Source organism: Oratosquilla oratoria, chromosome 1, assembly GCF_046742065.1.
Source record: "Oratosquilla oratoria isolate Oo_2021 chromosome 1, ASM4674206v1, whole genome shotgun sequence".
Classification (NCBI taxonomy): Eukaryota; Metazoa; Arthropoda; class Malacostraca; order Stomatopoda; family Squillidae; genus Oratosquilla; species Oratosquilla oratoria.
The window spans coordinates 97,621,071-97,633,570 of record NC_134777.1 but is presented as its reverse complement, the minus strand read 5'-3'; the positions used below and the strand labels follow the sequence as shown (position 1 = coordinate 97,633,570).

Genomic DNA, 12,500 nt, shown 5'->3' with positions numbered 1-12,500 from the left:
TTCATCTCTGCGTTTGAATACGCCAAACATGTGGCAAATAAGTTGAAAATGTGTATCAAAGAAATTTTCAAGGTTAATAATCCAAACATCATAAACATGACATATCTTTATTTCTGTTTCAAGTTTTTGTTTATATTCATTTTCCTTAGTTTTATTATTATATACATCTTAATTTTTCATTTGCGATTATCATTTCTCTTTTCTCCTCATTTCCAGACTATTTCAATGAGATTTGTAGGGGTAATCCTCTGAACTGAAACAATGGCATCTGTCTCAATTAGTTGGCCACAGAACTCATCCGCATGGCGACGCTACGAAAGCTAAGGCCAATGTAATTTCTTTTCTTTTTTTCTTCTTCTTCTTTTTCTTCTCCTTCTTTTCGTTCTTCTTCTTCTCCGTTTTCATTTTCTAAGGTGAAAGTGTTCGATCACAATTCCAATACTCCCTTTAATCTTTGTGAAATTGAGTATCAAATAAGCTTTTAGAAGACTCCCAAAGGATATGAAGAAACGAGAGATAAAAGTCAGGTGTAAACATGAATCCATTTTGTTCATTCCGCACATTTAGATCTAAAATTTTATTTCATCATATATATTCGACAATAAATGTAAAAAGGTGCACATAAAAATACATTCACACATGAAAGTCAAGATGACACAATAAAGAAGTGCAATAATTTCGAATTGTGACAGAAATGAAACAACGTAGCTAGCCTCCAATTCCTTGAATGAAATGTTCAATGTGAGAAGTGGTCAGTCGTTTAATGGACGATTATTTTTCACTTAAGAATAAATAGTACAATCCCCAGTCTACAAAAACAGTCATTGTAATTATACTTAAAATTCTTACTATCACAGAAATTGTTTTTAGTTATATTTCAGCCTTTGCCCTAGATTCATAAATGTCTTTTCACGCTCTTGCACTCTATACTTCACTATGACGCATTCTAGATATCTAAGAGCAATGAACAACCAGAATTTGACCTTTCTTACCAGATGTGTTTGAGTCTTCGGTGTCTTACGTTATAGACTTTTCTGTGTTGACAAGTCTGGTGTCCTTTAAAAACCTCAATGTGAGTGTGGTGCTGGACAAAGCACAACAGCACACTGCAAGTAACCTGGATGCATCATATCTATCCTTTTTCAGTGTCTAGGGATATCATCACAGAACTAACATGTATACGGCGACTTACTATTATTTAGTAAGTGATTCAGTCACAGAGCATTTAAGAGTATTCTGAACTAAGCTTGCCAAGAACCATGTCTATGGTTCGCATGGCACTGAGCGGAACAAATGGAATAAGTACAGTTGAAGTGACTCAGGTTCTTGAGCGACAGCGGCAAAACAGTGGCGTTTACTTCCGATTCTTATGCTGTACGCGCCATCTGTTGAGCGCCCTGCTCACTAATCCCTTTAGTACAAGGAGAACACTTCCCATATTTCGCCTACGCCAGACAACTTTAATCAGGCTAGACAAGATCAGCCTTCACCCGACCACGGGAGCGTCCTTGGCAACTTCGAGGAACTCTTCGATGTTGTAGTCGAAGAGCTCGAAGTCGAGGGCATAGCGCTCCCGCAGAAGGAACATCTGCTTCTGCGTCACGTGGCGGAAGTACTTGAACGATTTCTTCAGGGAGTCACCGCCCGACGCCCCGTGGAGCCATTCCTGCCTCTGGATAAAGAATAAAGTTCAAAGATAAAAAAAAAAAGGGCAAATTAAGGACAGGACAAGGCAAAAAGATAAAGTCAACAAAGGACATGACAGAGATGAGTAAAATCCAAAGAGAAAATACAAAGAAAAAGAAGAATAAATAAAGAGACAAAGACGAAGTCGGGCCAAGAGAAGAGTAAGAGAAAGTAAGGGAAGAAGACGGAAAGGTCGCAAGAAAGAAAGAAAGGGCGGGACAAGGAAAGGGCAGAGAAAAACCCATGGAAAGCAAGGGAAGGACAAGAATCCGCAAGGACACATACAAAGCAACTCGTGGCGCAGTTGGCAGAGTTCCCGGCTGTCACTACGGAAGTCCGGGCTCGAATCCCGCCAAGGGCTGAAATAATTTCAGTATCACTGCGCTGCGGGTTGTTACTCCAACTCTCGTGGGCGGGGAATTGAGAGTGTGTGTGCGTGTAAGGTCACAGCATTACCCATAGATCAGTCATATACGAGCTTTGAGCTCTCTTACGGGAGGGAAATAGCCGTCGATTACGAGTCCAACACGTGATCTAAAGACCATGGTGAAACCAATGACGGGCCAGGGACAGTGAGAACAAAGAAAATGGATAAGACAAAGAAAGAATAGGACAGTAACAAAGAAAACGACAGAATAGAGACGAGCATATGGGTAAGCAGGGGGAAGAATGGGGACTTAGAAATTAAGATATCAAGGTCAAGATAGGAGTAAATATAAAGGCATGGGTAAGATAAAAGAAAGACCAAGAGCGACGACAAAGGAAGACGGCCAAAGAACAGGGCAAAGGGCAGGACTAGAAGGGTAGAGAAGAGCAGGGCGATTTGAGGCCAGTTACAGGAGAGGAAGGACAATGCCAAGATCACGTTAGGCAATAAAAGATAAAAATGTATATATTTAATGTTTGGTGTTTTCTTATATTCTAGTATCTTAGTTTTCTTTCTAGTCAGACTTCTCAAGAACTTATTTTATTTAATACTAAGGAAAGATTTGTCATTTAATGTTATTCTAACCATCTAACCACGTTTCACTTCGAAATCTCATTAGAAAACTTGTTACTGTTAAAATATCAAATACTTACCCCCGTAATACATGTATGAAAGTGCTAGATCAAATTACTTAAGGATGAGAAATTTACGTCAGGGGGCGCTTAGATGCACCCAGAACCGTCACCTTTGCCCTGGGTGTTTAGATACCCAAGACAAGCTGCAGTCACATGTGTGGGATTGAGTAGGAACGTCCTTACCTACGAGGTGAAAATAAAATTGAAGACTTCGCCGAAGAAAATGTAAGAGGGAGAACCTCCTAAATAAAGCGACGATGAACTGTGAGGAAGACATGACTGGGGAACACCCTGAAGAAGACCTTTCCGAAGTAGCTCACGTGAGAAGGAGAGGGAGGACAACCTTCTGAAGAAGAAGAAAAATTGTGAAGGGTATATGACAGAGGAACATCTTACACAAGACCTTCCCAAAGTAGTTCACATGAGAGGAAAGGAAAGAGAGAAAAAAATGTAGAAGTCGAAGACGAACTGGAAGACATGACAGAAGAACACCCCGAAAACGACCTTTCCAATGTAGTTCATCGTGAGAGAAGAGCCCCCTGAAGAAGTCAAGACAAACTGGAAGGAAGTAAAACTGACAGAAAAATACTTTGTAGAAGACCTCCCCGAAAGAAAATCACTTACCTCTTTGATCTCCTCCAGGTTGGCCAAAGTGATGAGGAAATGCTCGTCCTCGTGCATCGTCTCGAGTTTGAGGATGAGCTGGTAGTCACTCGAGCACACGCCGCAGAGGACCCAATATGGCGTCCAGCACACCACCTGCAGAAGGGAACTCCAGTGAGGTCACGTCACGAATGACTAAACAAATTCTAGGATCAACGATAGACACCTCCACCAATTATCCCTTCCGGACAAACACCGAAGAGAATCATGTCTCCATCGTCCCTCTCCGATATCTCTTATCGTCTTCAAACAACCTTTACCAGGAGGTGCAGTCCTAAGGGAGCTGATAATAATCAGTCTCTGGACTAGCCCCAAGATCTGTCTATCCATCTATCCATCCATCACATCTTACCTTCTTCTTCCATTCGTGCGCAGTGGTCAGGTTGGCCGTTGAGTCGATGACGTACTGAACGAACTCGGGGAAAGTCGGCGTCGGCGAAGTGATGTTCTCTTCTCGGGGGCGATACCTGAAGACATGGAAGAAGGCCTTTACCAAGAGGTATCCAGAACCTCATCCATATATATATATATATATATATATATATATATATATATATATATATATATATATATATATATATATATATATATATACATTTCTATAATATATATATATAAATGTGTACATGTATATATACATATATATATATGTATATATATATATACATATATATAAATGTGTATATATATATATGTTTATATATATATATATATATATACATGAATGTATATATATATATATATATATATATATATATACATGTATATGTATATATATATGTATATGTATATGTATATATATATGTATATATGTATGTGTATATGTATATATATATGTATATATATATGTGTGTATATATATATATGTATATATATATGTATATATATATATGAATATATATATATATATGTATGTATATATATGTATATATATATATTTATATATAAATATGTATATATATATATATATGTATACATATGTATATATAATATATATACATATATATATATATATATGTATATTTATATATATGGATGTATATATATGTATATATATCTATTTATATATATTTATGTATATATATAGATAGATGTATACATATGTATATATTATATATATATATATATATATATATATGGATGTATATATATGTATATATATATATATATATATATATATATATAATATGGATGTATATATATATATATGGATGTATATATATATATGGATGTATATATATGGATGTATATATATATATGGATGTATGTATATATATATATGTATATGTTACTCCCATATTCAAAAAAGGTGACAAAAAGAAACCAAATAACTATAGGCCTGTGAGAATAAACACCTTGTGAGATCGAAACCTTTATTAGTACTACGTTTCGCTTGTTACAGCTTTTTCAAGTACAGACATGACACACACTCTGAGCGCATATAAGCCAACAGGGAAGGAACTGGGAGAGGTTATCAGGGAGGGGTGGGTGGTAGGTGGAGGGGGAGGAGGGGGACGGGTGGGACTTGGTGGAGACAAAGGAGGACATTTCGGACAGTTTGTTGAAGTGGACTAAGGGGGACATTTCATACATTTATTTAATGCGGGTAACAGATGGATTATAGGAGGGGCGATGTTAAACATGCCTCTGTTCTGCTCAATGGTTTTGAAGCTTTGAATGGCGGCCGCTTCGAGGCATTTTCTCCTCATTCTGTCTGGTTCACTAAACAGAAGTTCTGCGTTATCCCAATCCATCAGGTGGTCGTTGGTGTTCCGGTGGATAACACAGGCGTTGGTGGTGATGTTGTTCCGGGAATCGTAGCGATGCTCCCGGATCCGGGTCTTCAGGTCACGGGAAGTCTCGCCGATGTATACTTTATCACATCCAGCACAGGGTATGCGGTAGACACCAGCGTTTTTTCCCCACATCTCGTCCTGGCTGTCATTCCTTCTTGAAAGCTCTTTGATAGTTCTGCTGGACTGGCCCACTACCTGAATGTTGCAACGCCCAAGTGTCCGGGTGAGGGTGGCGGTGACGCTGCTGGCTGGAAGGATAAGCCTCCTAGCTGGATCTTTTGTTGGTTCCCGCCCTTCCATTATTTTGAGTGCCTTTTTCTTACACTGGTGGATGATGCACTCTGGATATTTTAATTTAAGAAAAACCTCCTTTATGTGCCTAAACTCGTCCTCTAAGAATTCAGGGCTACATATTCTGAGAGCTCTGAGGTAGAAACCTATGACTACACCTTTTTTAATACTGAGGTCATGGTGGGATAGGAAGTGAGTCAAATCGTCCTTATTGGTTGGTTTCCTGTAGACTGTAAATTTTAAAAAATTATCATGTTTGATAATAAGGGTATCCAAAAACGGAAGGGAATTGTTAATTTCTTCCTCCAAGGTGAACTGGATGGATGGCTCAACCTCGTTCAGAGCCGCTTGGAGTTTGGGGATTTAAAAAACTCTGGGGGAAATTAATAGTATGTCATCCACATAGCGAAGCCATACTACGTTGCCAGGAACGATATCTGAGAAAGGCCCTGCTTCTAAAAATTCCATGAACAGGTTGGCAAGGACAGCGCTCAAAGGAGAGCCCATGGCCATGCCAAACCTTTGGTGAAAATACAGGTCCTGGAATTTGAAATAATTAAATTGGACACAAAGCTGTACTAAATCCACAAAGTCATTGGGGGGAATAGGGAGGTCAGTGTGGGAACTAGTGATTTTAGCCCTAAGGAGGTCAATCGCTTTAAGGGTCGGGACACGGGTGAATAACGAGGTCACATCCAGGCTGGCCAGCTTTTTGTTGCGAACAGGAACGTCCTTAATTCTATTCAATAGGTCCCCTGAGTGTTTCAAATGAGCACCGCTGATGGTACCCCAAAAACCCACAAGCCCAATATACCCATGAGACCAATTACATCAGGGATCGGGAGTGCGCCACACAAACTGGCAGGTGCGCTGGCCAAACATTTGTCTCGCCTTTTGGGTACCATCAGCGGTGCTCATTTGAAACACTCAGGGGACCTATTGAATAGAATTAAGGACGTTCCTGTTCGCAACAAAAAGCTGGCCAGCCTGGATGTGACCTCGTTATTCACCCGTGTCCCGACCCTTAAAGCGATTGACCTCCTTAGGGCTAAAATCACTAGTTCCCACACTGACCTCCCTATTCCCCCCAATGACTTTGTGGATTTAGTACAGCTTTGTGTCCAATTTAATTATTTCAAATTCCAGGACCTGTATTTTCACCAAAGGTTTGGCATGGCCATGGGCTCTCCTTTGAGCGCTGTCCTTGCCAACCTGTTCATGGAATTTTTAGAAGCAGGGCCTTTCTCAGATATCGTTCCTGGCAACGTAGTATGGCTTCGCTATGTGGATGACATACTATTAATTTCCCCCAGACGGTTTGACATCCCCAAACTCCAAGCGGCTCTGAACGAGGTTTGAGCCATCCATCCAGTTCACCTTGGAGGAAGAAATTAACAATTCCCTTCCGTTTTTGGATACCCTTATTATCAAACATGATAATTTTTTAAAATTTACAGTCTACAGGAAACCAACCAATAAGGACGATTTGACTCACTTCCTATCCCACCATGACCTCAGTATTAAAAAAGGTGTAGTCATAGGTTTCTACCTCAGAGCTCTCAGAATATGTAGCCCTGAATTCTTAGAGGACGAGTTTAGGCACATAAAGGAGGTTTTTCTTAAATTAAAATATCCAGAGTGCATCATCCACCAGTGTAAGAAAAAGGCACTCAAAATAATGGAAGGGCGGGAACCAACAAAAGATCCAGCTAGGAGGCTTATCCTTCCAGCCAGCAGCGTCACCGCCACCCTCACCCGGACACTTGGGCGTTGCAACATTCAGGTAGTGGGCCAGTCCAGCAGAACTATCAAAGAGCTTTCAAGAAGGAATGACAGCCAGGACGAGATGTGGGGAAAAAACGCTGGTGTCTACCGCATACCCTGTGCTGGATGTGATAAAGTATACATCGGCGAGACTTCCCGTGACCTGAAGACCCGGATCCGGGAGCATCGCTACGATTCCCGGAACAACATCACCACCAACGCCTGTGTTATCCACCGGAACACCAACGACCACCTGATGGATTGGGATAACGCAGAACTTCTGTTTAGTGAACCAGACAGAATGAGGAGAAAATGCCTCGAAGCGGCCGCCATTCAAAGCTTCAAAACCATTGAGCAGAACAGAGGCATGTTTAACATCGCCCCTCCTATAATCCATCTGTTACCCGCATTAAATAAATGTATGAAATGTCCCCCTTAGTCCACTTCAACAAACTGTCCGAAATGTCCTCCTTTGTCTCCACCAAGTCCCACCCGTCCCCCTCCTCCCCCTCCACCTACCACCCACCCCTCCCTGATAACCTCTCCCAGTTCCTTCCCTGTTGGCTTATATGCGCTCAGAGTGTGTGTCATGTCTGTACTTGAAAAAGCTGTAACAAGCGAAACGTAGTACTAATAAAGGTTTCGATCTCACAAGGTGTTTATTCTCACAGTCTTGTCGGCTTTTGCCATTGTGATTCAACTATAGGCCTATAAGTTTGACTTCAATCGTAGGAAAAATAATGGAAACTATCATCAGAGATGCTATCGAACATCATTTAGAAAGTAACCGTTTGATAAATGATAGCCAGCATGGTTTCAGACGGAAACGTTCTTGCGTGACTAACTTACTCGAATTCTACAACACAGTTATCTCGAATTATGACAAAAGAAACAATATAGATTTAGTATATCTAGACTTTGCAAAAGCTTTTGATACCGTCCCACACGAAAGACTACTTACTAAATTAGCTTTGCATGGAATAAGTGGTAGCCTATTAGGTTGGACTAGTAATTGGTTAAATGATCGAAAACAGAGAGTTGTTTTAAATGGACAAACTTCTGGATGGAAAAGTGTTGCAAGTGGAGTTCCTCAGGGTTCCGTTCTTGGGCCACTTCTATTCATAGTATATATAAATGATATAGACCATGGACTAAAATCTACTGTTTCCAAATTTGCTGATGATACAAAACTGTGCGGAGTGGCAAATGATCACTCAAACCAATTAGATATTCAAGAAGATTTAGATAAATTACAGCAATGGTCTGAAAAGTGGCTAATGAAATTTAACACAAGTAAATGCAAGGTAATGCACATAGGTAAAAATAACAGTAAGTACGATTACAAGTTATTTGGAAATTCGTTAACAAAAGTGGATAGTGAAAAAGATCTTGGCGTAATTATCAGTAACGACCTCAAATCATCCAAGCAGTGTATTTCAGCCTCTGAGAAAGCAAATAAGATTCTAGGACTGATTGCGCGATCTTTTGATTTCAAAAGTCCATCACTCATTAACAAGCTATATAAATCGTTAGTTCGTCCACATTTGGAATATGCTGTTTCCGTATGGTCACCGAATCTCATTAAAGACATTGACAGATTGGAAAGAGTACAACGGCGAGCCACAAAACTGATTCCAAATATCAAAAATAAATCATACGAAAATCGACTAAAACATATGAATCTGTTTTCTCTTGATACAGGTCTTTAAGATTTTAAAGGGAATTGACAACATCAAAAGTGACCAAATTTTTACATTGAATGAGAATCAGACAAGAAACAATGGTCTCAAACTGTCCGGAAATAGATTCAATTTGGAAGTAGGTAGAAACAACTTTGCCAACCGTGTAGTTAATGAATGGAATAAACTTCCTGCACAGGTAGTGCAATGTAGTTCAGTTCAAAGCTTTAAGAATCATTTAGATAAATACCTAAGTAAGATGCTGTAATGATTATAATTTATCTTATATTATTTGTTTTTGTTTTGTTATCATTTGTCTGTCTGATTTTTATTTATTATTAGTTATATGTCAATTTATTATTATTTACTATTTACCTGTTTGTTTATTGTTTAACTATACCTATGCATTTGTTTATGTATTTTGTTTGTTATTTACATTATCATAGTTTTTATTTGTTATTTTATTATTAATATGATTTTTTTTTTCGCATCCGACCTAGATATGGATCAAAAGGTCTCCTGTCGGCATGCTCCGCCTTTGTAATCCTTTGTAAATATATATATATATATATATATATATATATATATATATATATATATATATATATATATCACATGTAAAAGAATATACAAGTCAATATCCAGCAACTATGAAAATACAGTCATGTCTTCGAAGAGACAATTGATTAATTATAATGATAACATAATTGTTGCCTCGATATTTTTTGTAAACCCGCTGCCCCACAATGGTTGGCAACGGTCCTCGGACCCTCTTATAGATTTCTCTGAAAGAAACATTGGAATGTTGTCCGTTTTGAGACTGCTTCTATGTTATCAATTTATAGGAGACAAAGATGGAGAGCAGTCACTGGTTCCCTATGTGTAAAAATGAGGAGGAGTTATAGTCAAAGTTGAGAGATATCTTGGGTCTGATCCAAGGACCGTGTACCAGCCCCTCGGGGCTGCATCTCCAAATGGAAGTAAGGGTCTTGTCGAAATTTCGAAAACGAACGGTGGGGAGGGGGGAGTGACTCTCTCTGACGTATTTCTCTCTGAACCACCACTTTAAGGCAACAGTCATTAGAGCCAGACTTGATTAGTTTTAAACTTACATGTCACACTTTACATATTCTGTTCTGGTTAACACCTGAGGATTCTATTCACCTGAGGGGAGAACGCGCCAACAGCGTCGCTAAGATGACGCATTTTACCTCTTTTGTTCTGCCTGACTCCGGGCGATTTTATTCACCTCAGGGTATGACTCCGTGCTGAAGGGAACAATGACAATCAGCATCACTGACGCTCTGTCAGCGGAAACTTACACTCTGATGATTTCTTGGCCAAGCTGACGGAAGTTGAACTCCGCCGGCCACGACTCGAGAGGCTCAATCTTGTCCCGGTAGGCCGACAGGAGCCTGGAAGACGAGAACTTAAGTGAGACTCAACTATGAATGTGGTTCTCAATTTGGAGTCAATAATTTCCCTTAGGGGTGGGGTAGGGGGACAAATTTTCAAAAGTGGAGCCACAAGGTGAAGCTTCTAGATGCCTGACGATTTTATTCAGTGTTGAAGCACCTTTCCAGGAGACTGAAGAACAGTAATACATACAATGGGGTGCTTAAGAATGCAGTTTGAGAACCACTACTCTACGGCTCATGAAAACCAAAATACATATTCTTGTACATGGCACACAAAAAGACAAAATGCATTTCGAGCCCTCTGACTTTAACATTGAAGATATACGAATAGTTTCAGTTGTGGGGCACATAACATATTCTACAAATTAGTTGTTCTACAATAAAAAGAGACTTCTGCAGCTAAAACTGTATCAATGAAGAAACGTATAAATCGTGACTGAAATCAAAGATTCGCTATTGTTGTCTCCAAGGACATAAGCGCTGATTATCGGCGACGAAATACTGTACCTCTCTCTCCATTTATATATATATATATATATATATATATATATATGTATGTATGTATCATGGATATCAAAATGTTCAATCGAAATTTTACCTACTAAAAACACACAAAGAAAACAAAGGACTCTTTGAACGGGAACCTCGACGACTCCCAGGGTCCTTCGACTCACCTGGCGAAGGGATGCCGGACGATAATGAAGCGAACGGCCTTCCTGAAGGCGTCGTTGAGGAGGCGAGAGGTTGCCGGGGGAGGGAAGAGGCGATAGACTTCCAACCGGTAGTTGAATTCGTGGTTGTTCCATTCCTAAGAAATATGGATTTGTCAGAGGCGTAGGACTGTGTATTCTTTTTATTTTTTCATTAAATGGAATATAATGGAAGAAATTGTCAACAGATCAGGTACTATATACAAGAGTATGCCACTTGTATGCATACATGAATACATCCACACACAGATATATGCATACACACACAAACAAAAGCATATACAAGGACGTGCAACATACACATGAATCCTGGATGCTTTTGAAGATGAGACCTTGACATTTAGTTAATCCCTTAAACATATTGTCATAATCCCAGTTAATTGAAATTGTTTGATGTTCGTAAAAAATAAGAAAAAAGCACAGTCAGAGGTTTAAATCAATATGTATTAAAACCAATAGATGTTCTTGATACAGTTGTGTACTCATGTGGAATTTGATAAGTGATTACAAGTCACGTCACATGATTGAATTCAAAATTCGAAAAATCAAAGTATACCCTTAGGGTCGACTTGACCATCCGACCTTACTGGATAATGAGACGAACATCCTACCCTAGGAGGCGCTTAACTGGGGTCGATATCGTTATCATGTGTTCGAACAGTCAGGCCAAGAAGTAATCACGTGATATTCAGGGATGTGGGCCCTTTTGAGCAAATTCATTACCGTCGCTTCGTTTTCTTTAATCTCCCGCCTCCGGTCTATACTGTAGGAGACCCGGGGCCTCAGAATATCCGGCAACGGTCCCTAGAGTCGCCCCCGTAGTTTCCTCAGAAATGGACATTGTGTTGGTGGCTTTGTTGTGTGACTTCGAGTCAGTGTAGGATTATATGTTCTGTGTCTTCTCAGTGTTATGCGCATTTCGAGGTATGCGTTGTGAAGAACCAGGCCATTTATACATATTGTTACTCTTGAGTGCTGGGTGGTGATTCGATCGGTGACTTAGTGTGACTCGTGTTCCATGTATTATATATATATATATATATATATATATATATCACAACAAAGTAATGTCAAAGCACATTAGTAACATTAGACTTAAAACCCACTTTCGGAAAGGAAGAGACGAAAGCAGAGTTCCGCATATTTCGATTACTATCTCTGATCCTCTTCCGCAGATGGAATATAATGTTGAAAAGACATGTATATATACAAGGATGTGAGGTAAATATGTAGGAAGCAGGGGAGGACTCAAGTCACGTGGCCGACGCTGCGAGGACATTGTTGGATTTTGTCCACTATTAGTATGGAGGACGATAGTTTATCAACTGCTAAGGTGGTGATGCAGTCAGGTTGCCATTGACCATTTGATATATCATAGTTAGGAAAATATTTTATCAATGAAGATTCAGTGATTTTCCTTCTGAAACTACA

General features: G+C 39.5%; 1 protein-coding gene across 1 annotated transcript in view; it reads right to left on the bottom strand.

Annotated features, from left to right (window-relative positions):
- Positions 1–221: 221 nt before the first annotated feature.
- Positions 222–12,500, bottom strand: part of LOC143024339 (carbohydrate sulfotransferase 11-like) — a 16,897-nt gene continuing 4,618 nt past the window's right edge. The window contains exons 3-7 of the mRNA XM_076183135.1: positions 11,034–11,167; positions 10,264–10,356; positions 3,764–3,878; positions 3,373–3,507; positions 222–1,672 (exon numbers count right to left, since the gene is read on the bottom strand). Of these exons, the coding sequence (XP_076039250.1) occupies positions 1,487–1,672; positions 3,373–3,507; positions 3,764–3,878; positions 10,264–10,356; positions 11,034–11,167 (663 nt within the window). The 3' untranslated portion in view covers positions 222–1,486. The remainder of the gene's footprint in view (positions 1,673–3,372; positions 3,508–3,763; positions 3,879–10,263; positions 10,357–11,033; positions 11,168–12,500) is intronic.